Below are 16,039 nucleotides of genomic sequence, written 5' to 3' on the forward strand. Positions count from 1 at the left end.
AGTTTGTCAAAAGGGAAGCTGGTGATACTCTCAACCATTGCATCTCCTTGAATTTTAACAAAACAAAAAACACCTTGACCAGTTTATCAGAAGTACACGGTTGACCCTGGAGCAACACAGGTTTGAATTGTGTGGGTTCACTTATATTTGGATTTTTTTCAGTAGTAACACTACAGCACTATACCTTCTGCAGTTGGTTGAATTCATGGATGCAGAACCACAGATACAGAGGGCCGAGTATAAATTATACACAGATTTTTGACTGCTTGGGAGGTCCATGCCCCTAACCCCCATGTCTTCCAAGGGTTAACTGTGTGTTTAAAGAGAGAATCTTGCACTTATTTTTGCATGTGTAGATACATGGGATTTACCATTTATTTATAAATCTTCATTTACTAAAGAGCCCCAAATGCTTTATCGATTTTGTCCTGTTACTCAGAAGTGGCACTCAGAGTCATTTGAAGGTTGGCATCATCTGAGCCTCAGGGTGAGCTCCCTGAGGGCAGGGATTTGTCTGTCCTACTTTCTGTGGTATTCCGGTGCTTAGTAGAGGGCTTGGCGCAGAGGTAATTCATACTAGTTGGATGTGCTGCCTGTACAGTTAACCAGCTTTTTCGAGGCAACTTGTGCAAAGCCCACTCCCCAGGCAGGTGAGGGTCTCATCCCCGTGCTCCCTCAGTGTCCTGTGCACACTCTCACAGCCCCATGTGCCACGCACTACATTAACTGCTCACGTACTCCCCCTACACTAGTGTGGGCTTCTGAGGTTGGCAAGCCACGCTCAATCCGTTTGCAGCCCCCGTGCCTAGGGAATGCCCGATGTGTGCTAGCTGTTTGTTGACATGAGCTAATCAGAGGATATTTCCTGGTGAGAGAATCTATTTCCTGAAATGATGAATCAAATTTGTAATGTACTATATCATCAGGTGTAACCTGTCGACCTCTTATAATGTTTACAATGTGCATACTTAGGATACACGTGAAATGACTCAATGCCATGTTTTTGTCCCCCTGCATAGGATAAAGATGGAAAACCACTACTGCCAAAGGAGCCACTCCCAGTAAGCAAGCCAGTTTTCTCTGAGTGTATCTCTCTCCTTTGGCCCTGATGATTAATTCGGGGAGGGCATAGCTTTTCTGTGGAATGAGTTGATCAGCATATAAACAGTGACAACATTTTGAAGAGGAGGCTGATGAGGTGGTGTTTGTTGATACATTTCCTGGTTCTTTGCAGCCCTTGAGTGAAGACTTCCTCCTTGATGCTTTGTCCAACGACTTCACCATTCCCCCAAGCACTTCATCTCTTGTAAGTCTTCTGAGATTCCTGGTTTTATTTCCGTACTTTTAGGGTAGCAGAAATAAATGGAAACTTGTGACTTAGGACCTGATGTGGGAGCTGAGGAAACAATCACAAAATTAATGGCCCTCAACCCACTGTAGCCATAAAAAATGTGTTCCATCTGAAATATTGGTCCCGCACAGTGGATGTTTTTGACAGTGTAACTAATTGAACCAATGAGCATGCACTCTATCAAGTATACCTATGAAAAGAGAATTTAAAATTGAGTTGTCCAATACATTTGAAAAATAAATGCATAAAAATATGAAAAAATACTAAAAAGCATTTTTCAGTATTTTTAGGGAAGATTAACCCAACTAAACACCAGGATTTATTAACAGTAATGACAAAAAATACAGTTCTGATTCAGAAAGCGAAGCCACAGGCCAATGGGAAAGAAATCCAGAAATGAACATAAATGACAGATGTAGTGTTTCTTTAAAATGAGAAATCATTATTTCAGAAAGATTCTAGAATAATATACCACTTAACATTAAGAAAAAAATGATACAACTGAAGCTTCTTCATCCCATATACCAAGTATTAAAGCAATAGTAGCACATAATTTTATACCTAATACATGATCAGAATTTAAAATGTGATAAATCTCTAATTTAGGCAAGCAAGGCCATGGGAGACAGGCATGGCCATTTGTTGCTTGTGGCACTGTGAATTTCTAGCAACTTTGAGAGGGCACTTGGCAGAATATAGCTAGCACCATAAAAAGAGCCACTTCTAGAACTTATTCAGAGCAATTAATTACAGAGGAGAAAGCTGAAAACTGCAAACAACCTAAACGTGCAACAAGAAATGTATAAACTACAGTACTCTAAATCAGTAGCTTGTTGAATGTTTAGGATAATAAATGGGAATAGGAAATTGTATAAAATAATGTATGGAATAGGACGTAGAACAAAAATAGCTCTTAAGATGCTGTGTTGCTGTGCTTCCATTTGGATCAAGAGAAAAACAATCAAAAAGCTATACTGAGTGTTGTATTTAAGAGATGGTATGTGGGCATAATTTGTATACACCATATTACTGGTCAAAATCTTTTTGTTTGTTTGTTTTCTTACAAAAGCAATCTGAAGATGCTAAACTTTCAGCTGTCATTTCTGAAGTGGTTTCCCAAACCCCAGCTCCAACCAACCACTCTGCAGGTCCACCCCCAGACACTCCGGTAAGCAACAGAGTTTATGAGTACTTTTTTCAGCAGCAACAAAAAGGAGAAACAAAATAGGACTCCTCCTCAGAGTAAATGAAAATCAACAAAATTGTTAGGAAGAACAGGCACCTTCTGTTTCAGAAGAGGTAAGACTGGTGAGACAGGGAGATGACAGAGAATATCTAAAATGATTAAATATATAAAACAATGTATGTGAAAGTATTTTACACACAGTGAAGGAGCTTAATATTATTGTTGCTTTATTAGAATTGAAGTACAATAATGTGCATTGTGTATATGTTCAGATTATTAGATTTTTAAAAATTATTTAGCTTTCCTGATAATTGATGTTCTCCTCCTTTATATTTTTCCTGATCCATGCTATAAATACTACTCATTATTTAACCTCAAGTTTACTTTAAGGAATTGCTCAGTGTTTGAGCTTCTCTCTGCCCCCAAAATTCACAAACTCCTCATGGAATAGCATTGTTTTCCTCCCATTCACACCAGTAAAAACTTGTCATTTTCATGCTAGTAATAGAAAAACCTCAGGGTCAATATTGTGTTAATTATTTACATGTTCTGAGGCAAGACTGTGGGACCAAAGCTTTTCCAGACTTCCTTGATTTTCTTTGCAGTACCAAATTATACATTATCCAGGAGACCATGGCACATCAAAAGATAAAGAGATCGCCCTAAGCCAGATCCCCATCTCCTTGGTTGAGAAGAGGTGCCTCATTTGCTAGTTGGAGATGAAGTAGCTTTAGTGAAGTCAGCTATGCTTCCTTTCCTTTTGATGAAGCATCAAAGCTTACTTAGTGCTGTACTCTGAGATTCTGAGTGAATTTTCATCCTGTTGGGTTAATGTGGGATCATCTGAGAATATCCAGAGGCACAAATGACAAAGCCCAGACCCAGCTATGGGTAGCACCACCATTAGCTGCTATAATCCTGGGCTCTAATGAAGCACTTAAAACCAGTAAAATGCCCTCTCTCCATGTGTCTATGTGTGTGTCTGTGTATGTACACACACCCACAATGACAGAAGTCCCTGTGCAACAGAAAGGAAGGCTGCCATTTACACTTCCTTTTTTTTTTTTTTTTTTGCGGTACGTGGGCCTCTCACTGTTGTGGCCTCTCCTGTTGCGGAGCACAGGCTCCGGACGTGCAGGCTCAGCGGCCATGGCTCACGGGCCCAGCTGCTCTGCGGCATGTGGGATCTTCCCGGACCGGGGCACGAACCCGTGTCCCCTGCATCGGCAGGCGGACTCTCAACCACTGCGCCACCAGGGAAGCCCTACACTTCAATTCTTAATACTCAGATTCTAGGGGCCCCTGTGATTGAGGCTATTAATAAACATCCACAATCAAAAGCCTTTTTTCCTTTCACAGGTATGTTTTAGAATGGCACCTATCCCATCACTTTTCCCATCAGAGTTTCTAGTGTTAGTTAATATTTTATTTGAAGATATCATTAAAACTAGGTATAAATCTTTCTTTACAGGAATACACTTGGGAATCAAAGAGATGTGACTTTGCTGGGAACATACTGTTACATATATTGAAAGCATCATAAGACATATTTTCTAGAAAAATCAGGCCAGGAACTCCATCTTTTTAGGGAGGGACCTATTTTCTTAGAAAAGAAAGACATCCAGGTGTGGGGCGGGGTAGACAGGTGCAGACAAGTGCTGAGAGTGAAAGATGAGGGAGAAAGAGCACCAAGCAAGGATCGCCAATCCAGCACCTCTGCCCGCCTGCCCATCTCCCTGGTGACAACCCCATAAGCTCATAGAAGTCTTAGTGGCAGTGTCGGGGCTGCACTCCAACAGGTGACCTGATTTGGCTAACCAGTGACTGATTCAGATTTACTTTTTAGCGGAGTGACGACAAAGAACTTGACGATGCCCTGGATCAACTTTCTGACAGTCTCGGGCAAAGACAGCCTGATCCAGATGAGAACAAACCCCTAGAAGATAAAGTCAAGGTAAAAGAAAACAAATCATTAATAAGTGAAAATTGAAAGTTATTATAGCACAGAATACCCTACCCTCCACACAAAGGGGAAAACCCGCTCTGACTTCGCCTGGAGTCAGTGAATGGTTGGATAACTTCAGCCTAATTTTTTCCTACTCCATGGTGTATGTGGTGTCTCTTACCTCTCTGAGGTCTGTGCTATGGCACAGATTCAGGCAAACATCCTGTTCATGAGGCTAGACTTTGTGATGATGGAAAAGCCAGCCCTGCTTTGTTAATTTTATTCTCTTCTCACATTTTTTCTTGGTTGTATCTGGCAGTAAGTTTATCATACATATCTGTTGCACACATGTGCATTTTTTAGGTTCACAAGTTTTGTAAATGTAGTGGCAGAGGCTTCCCTAGCAGTCGTCCCTGCTATCGAAACTAACTGCATTGGACCAGGAGTTCAGCACCACAGAGGTGCCCACAAGGCGCAGACTCTTATCGCTATATATCTTGTACAACATGTAGAAGTGTACTTATTTATACTTAATATTCAGTACTTAACAATCCATTTAGCTTGGAACCAGAAAGGTAACGTCCCACACAAATCTATGTCTCAAAGACAGGGCATTTCAAAGAATCCTTAGGTCTTGATTCTACCATTGTCATAGGAATATCGAGGTGAACTCAACCTGTAATTGAAAAATGAAATTTTAATGATGCAGAAAAATTAAATCTGTACCCCACCCCTGGGGTGGGGAGCTGTTCCTGAATCCAGGACCGAGAGACCAGCCACGTCCCACTGAGGCACGGATGCTGGGAGGTGGGTACTGCTTACTCAACAGCAGGTATTTGCTCACCTGCAACACAAACAAACAGCACGTCCCTTCAGATTTGCTCCTGTCCTGGCCCTTCAGGGCTCCTTATAAAGAGGCAAAGTTGTAAATAGTACCTCTTAAGTGCCAAGGTACAGCAACTTGATTTTGTTATTTAAAAAGTGAAACAGTGAAAGATATTTCATAACCGTGGGTTTTTATCTCCTTCCATGGTTTCTGAAGATAATTATTTAATCATTTATTTCCATTTAAAATACAGGTAGAAAATTAATAGGTGTGGATTGACAAACAGAAGCACTGGGTTTACTTGTTTCCATCAACTGAAAGTCTGTTGACATTGTTGTTCTCTCGCTTACAAATTTAAAAGAGACCCTATTTTTTTTTTGCCTCAGAAAAGTCCAGTAAATGCTGAATGCTGCATTTTAGAATGTACTCTCTAAGTGAAGGCGGAACTGAATCATAATTGTATATGTTCAATGTTTACAGGAAAAAGTGAAAGCTGAACACAGAGACAAGCTGGGAGAAAGGGATGACACCATCCCACCTAAATATCAACATCTCTTGGATGATGACAAGGAGGTAAATGAGGTCAATGTCTAGGTTAGATGATATATGCTCCAAAGTGTTTGAGATTCAAACCTCATGAATAGGAGGTACACTGTAACGATAGCATAAAAATGCAACATGACTGATGCTTTTAATCTGTCCCCACTGAGCAGGCTGTCTAGAATTCTGTTTAATGTTTATTTGAGCCAGTACTGTTGGATGTTTACTGTGCTGGGCACTGTGGCACAGAGAGTTGAATAATGTTCATTCACTCACTGATGCTTAACAGTGATTCTGTGGCATGTACATATATGAATTCTCCTTGCAAGAAAAGGCTATAAAAAGAATGATATTTGTAATCTTGACTGAAGCAGAGTTTCTCTGTTGAAGGAGAACAGAAAAAGAGCTAGTACCGGAATAATTCATAGGGCAAATATGACCCCTCCAAGACCTGCTGTCTTTCTTCTCCTACAATACCACCTGTGCTGTTGAGAGTGAAGACAGACAAAACCATATTCCCAATCACAAGTCCTATTTCTCTATCCAAATGCACTCTGTCAAGAAGTCTCTGTCTTTGTCTCTAACATGGAAGCCAGTTTCTCTTAGGTCAACCTGGTCTGTACCCTACCCCTTCCTATTTGGCTCTTAGATGCAAGTCCATTAGATGTTAAGTAACCCTTTCCAGGCCTGTTCATCCAATAAAAACAAGGAAGTGTAACTTACATCTTTCTCTTTCTGTACTGATGCATGTGAGGGGTTTGATGACTGTGGTTTTATAGAATATTATCAGCTGCAGTGTCTTCTGTTACAGGAATCAGTTCTCCTTGCTTGTATCAAGTATTCACAGTAGCAGCTGTGCATCCTGCTAGGATCCTCCCTGCTTAGATAGTCCCATGTGACTCTGCTGTATTCTTTAGGAAATGTATTATTTAGTATCCTTGCCTTTGCAGATGGGAAAAATCCCTGATGAGTTGTCCTTGTAATCCTCACTGAAAAAAACTATCTACAGACCATTCCTTTCCAAGTGTAATAAGCTATAGTAGATAAGCATATAGTAAATTAGTAAAACATAAAAACACAAGTTACTTTTTGTAACATTTTAACTAGAATTATACAATGACAAAGTTGCTAAAATAGTGTTTCTTTCACTTCCAGGAACAGACTCACCCTTGCATTTTCTCCAAGGCTATTGAAATAGTTATAGGGTAGTCGTTAAGCAAAGCTGGTGAAGAAATAATAGGGACACAGGTTTATCAGTTGTGCAAATCTATACAGTCGTCCCTTGGTGTCCACAGGGCATTAGTTCCAGGACCCCCAGATACCAATGTCTGAGGATGCTCAAGTTCCTTATATAAAATGGCATAATATTTCCATGTAACCCTACACACATTCTCCTCTATACTCTAAATCATCTCTAGATTACTTAGAATACCTAATACAATGTAAGTGCCAGGTAAGTAGTTGCCAGCATGTGGCAAATTCAAATTTTGCTTTTTGGAACTTTCTAGAATTTTATTTCCCTAAATATTTTCGATCTGCCGGTTGGTTGAATCTGCCAATGCAGAATCCACAGATGCAGGGGGCTGACTGAACTCCATTTCAAGTCACTGAATAAGAGATTATATAAATACTGACTACACCTAAGTAAACCTTTATAAAAATTTGTTTAACCGATAGTCTGCTTTGTTTCTAAGGGCAAATCAGCGACGCCACCTACAAAGAAACCCAAGGCATCAAAGGTAAATACCGTAGCTGCGTATTTCCATAAAAAAGACTTTTTTAAACTCTAGCTGCGACTTTTACATTTTAGAAATCTGAAATTCACTGAATGCCTACCTTGTGCTTGGTGTGATGCCAAGGCATGTGTGTAAGAGTATTATTTCTGTCTTCCCAAGTCCATTCAAGCTAGGCAGTTCCATTTTCCAGGTTAGAAAATCAAAGCTCAGAGAATACTAAGCAACTTGTATAAAACAGTAGAAGAAAATAGAGCTGTCAAGATTTTCCTGTTTTAATATCTCTTTTGTAATACACTAGGCTGTTAGGAAAAGAATGTCAGCAAGGTTTTATATTAAACAAACATATTTTCAGGGATGTGGGGAAATGTCCTACGTAGCATCTTTGCCTTGTGCTTCTTCCCTGATGGTTATTTCTGTTAAAATCTCAGAAGACTGCAGATGCCCAAGACCCCATTGATGCCCTCTCAGGGGACTTTGACAGCTGTCCCTCAACTACAGAAACCTCAGAGAACACAGCAGAGGTACTGTGCTTCTTCATATTGACTTTCTTTGAACGTCTATGTATACATACACACACATGTATATAATACATATATATAATTTTATATTGTAAAATAAACTGGTTAATGCCATTGAGAACTTGAAAAGAAAAAAATTCTACAGTTCTGCTACTCCACAAACACTATTATTTGGTATATTTCTTACCTTTTTCCATATGTATATTTTACATAGTTGTACTTATTGTCCACATATAATACACTGCTTAACATTATTTCATAATGTTTTCCATGTTGCTTTATAATCTCCATAGCTACCATTTTTGATTGCCACACTATACTGTTGTACAACAGTAATGCTTTATCTGTGTTCATTTAAAATGAGAGCACTCCCTCGCTATATACCATGCTCCTTGCTCTCTGGGGCTTCCTCCCCTTTTCTGCCCGGAGCAGCTGGCTGACTCTCCTACTCACCTCTCAGGGCCCAATTCAAACATCAGCTTCTCCTGGAAGGCTTCCCTTTCTGCTTCTCCCTTCGCAGATCAGGGATGTTGCCTATGTGCCCCCTCTGCACTGTGGGTTACCTGTCACATGTGCATCACACCACTGAGCTGCGTGCTGTATACAGCAGTGATGTGTCTGGTACCTCTGTGCTCAGCGTTAGCAAAATGCCTGGTACATAGCAGGTGCTTAAAACATGATCAAAAGCGAATGAAAAAATGCATAATCCATCAAATAGAGGGAAAAGTGAAATGAGTGCCCTTCATTGTTATTTCAGAAGAATTAAAATTGCACATCTCTTTGCTATTGTTTTGGCTGTTATTAAACATATCCCCCAATCAATCAATCACTGAATTGTCAGTCTTCCCCATCTTGGGTGATTTAATTTCTAGACCACATCAGCATCCTATTTCTCACTCCTGGAACTTCATAAATAATGCCTTTCTGGTGAATGGACTTTCTTTTTGTATGTGACCTGCCCCAGCTCTCTCTGGTTGTTACATTCTCTTCCATAACCCTGAAAACAGTGTCCTGTTGGCACATAAAAACCAATCCTGATAGAAACAAGCTGTTTTGGTAAGCAAAATACAGGCCGGCTGAACCAGGCATCATGGAAATTGGCAGAGCATCAGTGTGACTCACCTTTTCCTCATTTTTATCCTTTTTACCCGCCACCTTGAACACCTCTGTGTACTTTCACTGTTGTTTGAAAAATCATGACTAAAATACTCAATTTTCCATTATTTAATTAAATTGGAGATTCCAGGCTACTAAAAAGAATAGTCTGGATTGATTTGATTGCAGCAGCAGTTAACTGCTAGATGGACTGTTGATAGCAAGAGCCTCATTACATTTCCTTTGCTTTAGGACAAAGACAAGAAGACTGCTTCCAGCTCCAAAGCACCCAAGAATGGGGATAAAGCAAAGGATTCTGCAACGGTAAACTGAAGAGTAAATAGACTACAAATTAGCTTGGCAATTACATTGAGTGGTGTATCCCTAGTCATTTAGTTTCTGATTGGGATCTATTTAGAATAAAATAAGTTTTAAACACTATCTATCCCCTAGCATGTCTTGGTAAAGAAATTGAAGTTTTAGAGACATTTAGTTTTTAAAGTAACTGATACTTTAGAAATCTGAGTGAACATTCTTAACACAATTGAAGTTTCCTGCATTCCTAGCCCTTGTCACACAAAGTCCCACTGTCAGCTGTGCTAGTCTGGAATGAGTGCAGGCCCTCTCCCCTTCATCAGACCCCACAAACCTCATGCTCTCTTGTAGCTACTTTCCCTCACTGTGTGCAGATAGCCTTGCCTTCTACTTCAAAGAGAAAATTGAGGCTGCCTTGCAGAAAATAACCAAGATCTCCTTCCTACCTGCCTCCCAACAAACCCTCTCCCCTCTTGCCTGCAGCCCCTTCTTTCTCTCAGGAGGTCAATAACTCTCTCCGGTATCTTTGTCTCAATTCTTTTCCCTTGTAGTACAAACATATTCAAATTCTTTCATAACTTCTAAAGCCCTATTTCCCTCCATCCCTTCACCTCCTCGAAAGATTTGTCTCTATGACCCTGCTTCCTCTTCTTGAGCTCTGCCCGAGAACAGTAATGACATGCTGGTTGCTGTATCGCTGGTACCTTATCAATCCTTAGTTTACGTGATCTGTCAGGTATGCTCTTGGGCATCAGAGTTGATGCTGTAATGGACTGAGACTTCGGGGAATGTTGGGATGGGTGAATCTATTTTATACCTTCAGCTCTCCAAAACCCAGACTGCCACTTCCTACTCCACATTTCCACTTGGATAAACATTGACAGTACAGATCCATATACTATATTTCATCAAATCTAAATCACCATCAGTTATATATCATTAAGAAAAAATGTCAACAACTTGATTATGATGTTATTCATCATAACAACCAGCAAATTAAGACATGTTAAAATACGTGTGTGTGTGTGTGGCAAGGGAGGTGACACCACCAGGGAATGTGGTTTATATGGATCTTGGAACATGGAAGTAGTATATGAAATTGAGAAGATCTTAGTTTCTGTGATTCAGTCTACTCACATTAAATACTAGTAGTCTTGGGCTTCCCTGGTGGCACAGTGGTTGAGAGTCCGCCTGCCGATGCAGGGGACACGGGTTCGTGCCCCGGTCCGGGAGGATCCCACATGCCGCAGAGCAGCTGGGCCCGTGAGCCATGGCCGCGGGGCCTGCACGTCCAGAGCCTGTGCTCTGCAACGGGGGAGGCCACAAAAGTGAGAGGCCTGAGTACCAAAAAAAAATAAAAATAAAAAATACTAGTAGTCTTTCCTCCCAGGTGGTATCTAATTTTTCATGTTGCTCTAGAAAGCAAAACTAAGACTAATGAGTAGAAGTTATAGGGTCTGGTTTCTTAGAGTTGGGCATTAATTCAGCACAACACTTGGAAGTTTCCTATTAAAATTACTGAAACTGTGGCCAGGGAAGGAATGGAAATTGGATTAGAAAACTTCTAGGTCCCCGCCAATTCTAAAAACATAGGATTCAAATGGTTATGACTATGATCCCAAGTATAATGAGAAATAAAATGTACAGGTTTAAAAACAATAGTCCAGCTGAATCAAAACTCTTAAAAAACAAGATAGTGAGTTCCAGTTCAAGACGGTGATGTAAAGAAGATCCTCACCTCACCCTGTCCCATGGAAACACCAGATCTACAGCTGCATATGTGACAGTTTCCTCTAGGAAAAAAAAAAAACCAAATTATTCGTGTGACTACTATTTATCTGGCAAATGAGAGAAGGCTGGCATCAAAGAGGGTAGGAGAGGCTGGGACACAGTCTCAACATAAACTCCACCCCAACACAGCAACTGACCGTCAGGAACGAACTCAAAACTCAGAGCTTCTCCCTGCAGATCAAAAAAATTGAAGCCCACGTCAGCACCCAATCTTAAAGACCACCTGAGTAATGAGCCCCCAAAACATCTAGCTTTGAAAGCCAATGGAGCTTGTGTCCAGAAGACCCACAAGTCTATAGCAAACTGAGAAACAGTTCTTAAAGGGCTTGTGAGCTCTGACTCATCTGCCCACCCCAAAGCAATCAGAGATACAGTTCTTGGCCAGCTACCATCCCCAGAGTACTGCACAGACAGCAGACTAAAACATACCCCCAGTCTTTCTGTGTAAGAGGCCTACTTGCTTGTCCTGGAGCTTTGGCCTGAGGGGCAGGCTTCCGGTTTGGCACACATCTAGACACCTGTGGATGTGCTCTTAGGTAATGTAAGCTGGTGCTCACCATCTTTGTGCTGTTTCTCCACCTTGCTCCAGGTCACCAGCATCTCCCAGAAAGGGGGCTTATACACTCATCTAGAGGCCCAATTTTTGTAACTGCCACCCAGAGGACACTTGCTGATCACCTGGCTCTGGTAGCCAGCAGGACTTATGCTTGTGGTCCATCCTACAAGACTATATATATTTGTATATTTTAAAACCTGCTACCTGAGGGACTGGTTTCCATTCAACCTGAATCTAGGTGCTGAGATTCTCCCCTTTGGGACACTGACAGATCTTAGCACACCCTCAACCACTGTGAACCACTGAAAATAAAATAGCCTGCTTGAACACTTACAATGTTTTGAGAGACGATCAAGAGTTAGGGCAGGGTTTAACAGTAAGGTTCATCTCCTACATGAGGCCACTCCTTTAAGACTGGGAGAGGTGGTTGTTTTATCTAATGCACAGAAACCAATACAGAGAGCCAAGGAAAATGAAGAAACAGAGGAGTATGTTCCAAACGATTAAAACTTCATGATAAAAATCTTAATGAAGGGCTTCCCTGGTGGCGCAGTGGTTGAGAGTCCACCTGCCGATGCAGGGGACACGGGTTCGTGCCCCAGTCCGGGAAGATCCCACATGCCGCGGAGTGGCTAGTCCTGTGAGCCGTGGCTGCTGAGCCTGTGCATCCAGAGCCTGTGCTCTGCAACGGGAAAGGCCACAACAGTGAGAGGCCTGCGTACTGAAAAAAAAAAAAAAAATCTTAATGAAGTGATTTACCTGATGAGTTCAAAATAAGTCATAAATTTGCTCACCAAACTTGGGGAAGGAATGGATGAACACAGTGAGAACTTCAACAAAGAGATAGGAAAAATACAAGAAATAACAAATAGAAGCCACAGAGCTGAAAAATGCAATAACTGAACTGAGAAACACACTAGAGGGGTTTAACAGCAGACTAGAGGAAGCAGAAGAAAGGATCAGTGAACTCAAAGACAAAGCAATGGGATTCACCCAATCAAAGCAGCAAAAAGAAAAAAATGAAAAAAAAAAAAGTAAAGATAGCTGAAAGGACTTATGGGACAACATCACACAAACCAACACAGACGACCATTTGCATTACAGGAATCCCAGAAGGAGAAGTGAGAGAGAAAGGGACAAAGAACTTATTTGAAGAAATAATGGCTAAAACTTTCCCTAACATGAGGAAGGCAACAGACAACCATATCCAGGAAGCCCAGAGGCTTCCAAATAAGAACCCAAAGACACCCATATCAAAGACACATTACAATTAAAATATCAAAAGTTAAAGACAAGGAGAGAAACTTAAGTGAACCAAGAGAAAAATAACTTTTTACGTACAAGGGAACTCCCTCAAGACTCCCAGCAGATTTTCAGCAGAAACTTTGCAAGCCATAGAGTGTCATGATATATTCAAAGTGCTGAAAGAAAAAACTTCCAAGAATACTCTTCTTGGAAAAGTAATTCAGAATTGAAGGAAAGAACAAGTTTTTCCAGTAAGCAAAAGCTAAAGGAGTTCATCACCACTAAAAAAGACTTCTTTAAACTGGAAAGGGTGCTAATTAGTAACAGGAAAACATATCAAAGTATAAATCTCACTGGTAAAGGTTAACATACAGTAAAATTCAGAATAATCTAATGTAAAGCCGGTGGATTAATCACTTACAAAGCTAGTATGAAGGTTAAAAGACAAAAGTAGTAAAAATAACTATAATTATAATAATTAATTAAGGGATACACAAGATTAAAAGATGTAAAATGGACATCAAAAACATAAAATAGGGGGTGGGGGAGTAAAAATGTAGAGAATTCAAACATAACTTGTTATTGACTTAAAATATAAATGTTAAGTTGTTATATGGAAGCCTCATGGTAACCACAAAGTAAAAACCTATAGTAGATACACAAGAGAGAAAGAGAAACGAACCTAAGCATACTACTATAGAAAATGATCAAATCACAAAAGAGAGCAAGAAGGAACAAAGGAACTATAGAACAGCCAGAAAATAATTAACAAAATGGCAATAAGTACATACTTATTAATAAATACTTTAAAAGTAAATGGGCTAAATTCCTCAATCAAAAGACAAGAGTGGCAGAAGGGATAAAAAAGCAAGACCGTCTATATGCTGCCTACAAGAAACTCACTTCAAATATAAGGACAGACTGAAAATGAAGAGATGGAAAAAATATTCCATGCATATGGAAACCAAAACAAAGCTGGGGTAGATATACTTACATCAGACAACATAGTCTTTAAAACAAAAACTGTAATAAGAGACAAAAAGAACATTAAATAATGATAAAGGGGTTGATGCACAAGAGGATTTAACATTTGTAAACATTTATGTACCCAACATAGGAATGTCTAAATATATAAAGCAAATATTAACAGATCTAAGGGGAGAAATGGTAGGGGACTTTAATACCCCATTTTCATCAACTGATAGATCATCCAGACAGAAAATCAATAAGGAAACATTGGCCTTAAATGACATGTTATAGCAGTTGTACTTAATAGCTATATACAGAACATTTGATGCAGAGCCACAGAATACACATTTTCCTCAAATGTACATGGAACATTCTCCAGGATATATCATGTTAGGCCACAAAACAACTCTTAATAAATTTAAGAAGACTGACATCATATCAGGCATCCTTTTTACTACAATGGTATGACACTAGAAATCAATTATAAGAAGAAAACTGGAAAATTCACAAACATGTGGATTTCATAAACAATATGCTACTCAACAACCAATGAATGGGCTAAAGAAGAAATCAAAAAAGAAATTAAAAAATACCTTGAGACAAATGAAAATGAAAACACAATATACCAAAATTTATGGGATCCAGAAGAAGTAGTTCTAGGAGGGAAGTTTATAGTGATAAATGCCTACCTCAAGATATCAGAAAAATCTCAAACAACCTAACTTTATACCTCAAGGAACTGGAAGATAATAACAAATGAAGCCCAAAATCAGTAAAGGAAAGGAAATAACAAAAATCAGAACAGAAGTAGATGACAGAGATTAAAAAGGCAATAGAAAAGATAAATAAAACTAAGAGCTGTTTTTTTGAAAAGATAAAGTTCAGAGAACCTTTAGCTAGGCTGACCAGAAAAAAAAAAAAAAAAGAGGACTCAGATAAAATCAAATGAAAAAGGAGACGTTACAGCTGATACCACAGAAATACAAAGGATCATAAGAGGCTGCTATGAACAATTATACACCAAGTATTGGACACCTTGAAGAAAGAAACATACACCTAACAAGACTGGATCATGAAGAAATAGAACACATGAAAAGACCATTACTAATAAGGAGATTGAATCGGTAATCATAAACCTCCCAACAAACAAAAGTCTGGGATCAGAGAGCTTCACTGGTGAATTCTACCATACATTTAAAGAAGACTTAAAACCAATCCTTCTCAAACTTTTCCAAAAATAGAAAAGGAGGGAATACTTCCAATCTCATTTTACAAGGCCACCATTATCCTGCTACCAAAACTAGGCCAGGGAACCAGAAGAGAAAATTACAGGCAAATATCCCTGATGAAAATATATGTATAAAATCCTCAACAAAATATTAGCAAACTGAATTCGACAGTACATTAGAAGGATCATACACCATGATCAAGTAGGATTTATTCCAGGGCTGCAAGGTGGTTCAACATTCGCCAGTCAGTGTGATGATATGCCACATTAACAAAATGAAAGATAAAAATCATATGATTATCTCAATAGATGCAGAAAAAGATCTGAAAACCCACATCCATTTATGGTAAAAACTCTCTACAAAGTGGATATAGAGGGAACATACCTCATCATAATAAGGGCCATACATAACAAACCCACAGCTATCATCATACTCAACAGTAAAAACATGAAAACTTTTTCTCTAAGATCAGGAAAAAGACAAGGATACCCACTGTTGCCACTTATTCAACATAGTATTGGAAGTCCTAGCCACAGCAATTAGGCAAGAAAAAGAAATTAAAAGCATTCAAACTGGAAAGGAAGAACTAAAACTGTCACTATTGGCAAAACTGACATATTATATAAAGAAAACCTGAAAGACTCCACCAAAAACTGTTAGAACTAATAAACAAATTCAGTAAAAGTGTAGGATACTCTTTCTAGACACTAATAACAAACTATAAGAAGGAGAAATAA

General features: G+C 39.4%; 1 protein-coding gene across 8 annotated transcripts in view; it reads left to right on the forward strand.

The window, feature by feature from the left end:
* Positions 1-16,039, forward strand: part of CAST (calpastatin) — a 123,256-nt gene that overhangs the window by 101,802 nt on the left and 5,415 nt on the right. For 7 of the 8 annotated variants that reach the window (XM_081231844.1, XM_081231841.1, XM_081231843.1 and 4 more), the window contains 8 exons: positions 1,020-1,061; positions 1,235-1,306; positions 2,421-2,519; positions 4,384-4,491; positions 5,789-5,881; positions 7,543-7,587; positions 8,013-8,105; positions 9,450-9,521. In XM_081231844.1, coding sequence (XP_081087970.1) covers positions 1,020-1,061; positions 1,235-1,306; positions 2,421-2,519; positions 4,384-4,491; positions 5,789-5,881; positions 7,543-7,587; positions 8,013-8,105; positions 9,450-9,521 — 624 coding nt within the window. The remainder of the gene's footprint in view (positions 1-1,019; positions 1,062-1,234; positions 1,307-2,420; positions 2,520-4,383; positions 4,492-5,788; positions 5,882-7,542; positions 7,588-8,012; positions 8,106-9,449; positions 9,522-16,039) is intronic. The other variant, XM_081231845.1, reaches the window with a different exon arrangement.

The sequence above is a fragment of the Mesoplodon bidens genome, assembly GCF_964165515.1.
Source record: "Mesoplodon bidens genome assembly, chromosome: 4".
Classification (NCBI taxonomy): Eukaryota; Metazoa; Chordata; class Mammalia; order Artiodactyla; family Ziphiidae; genus Mesoplodon; species Mesoplodon bidens.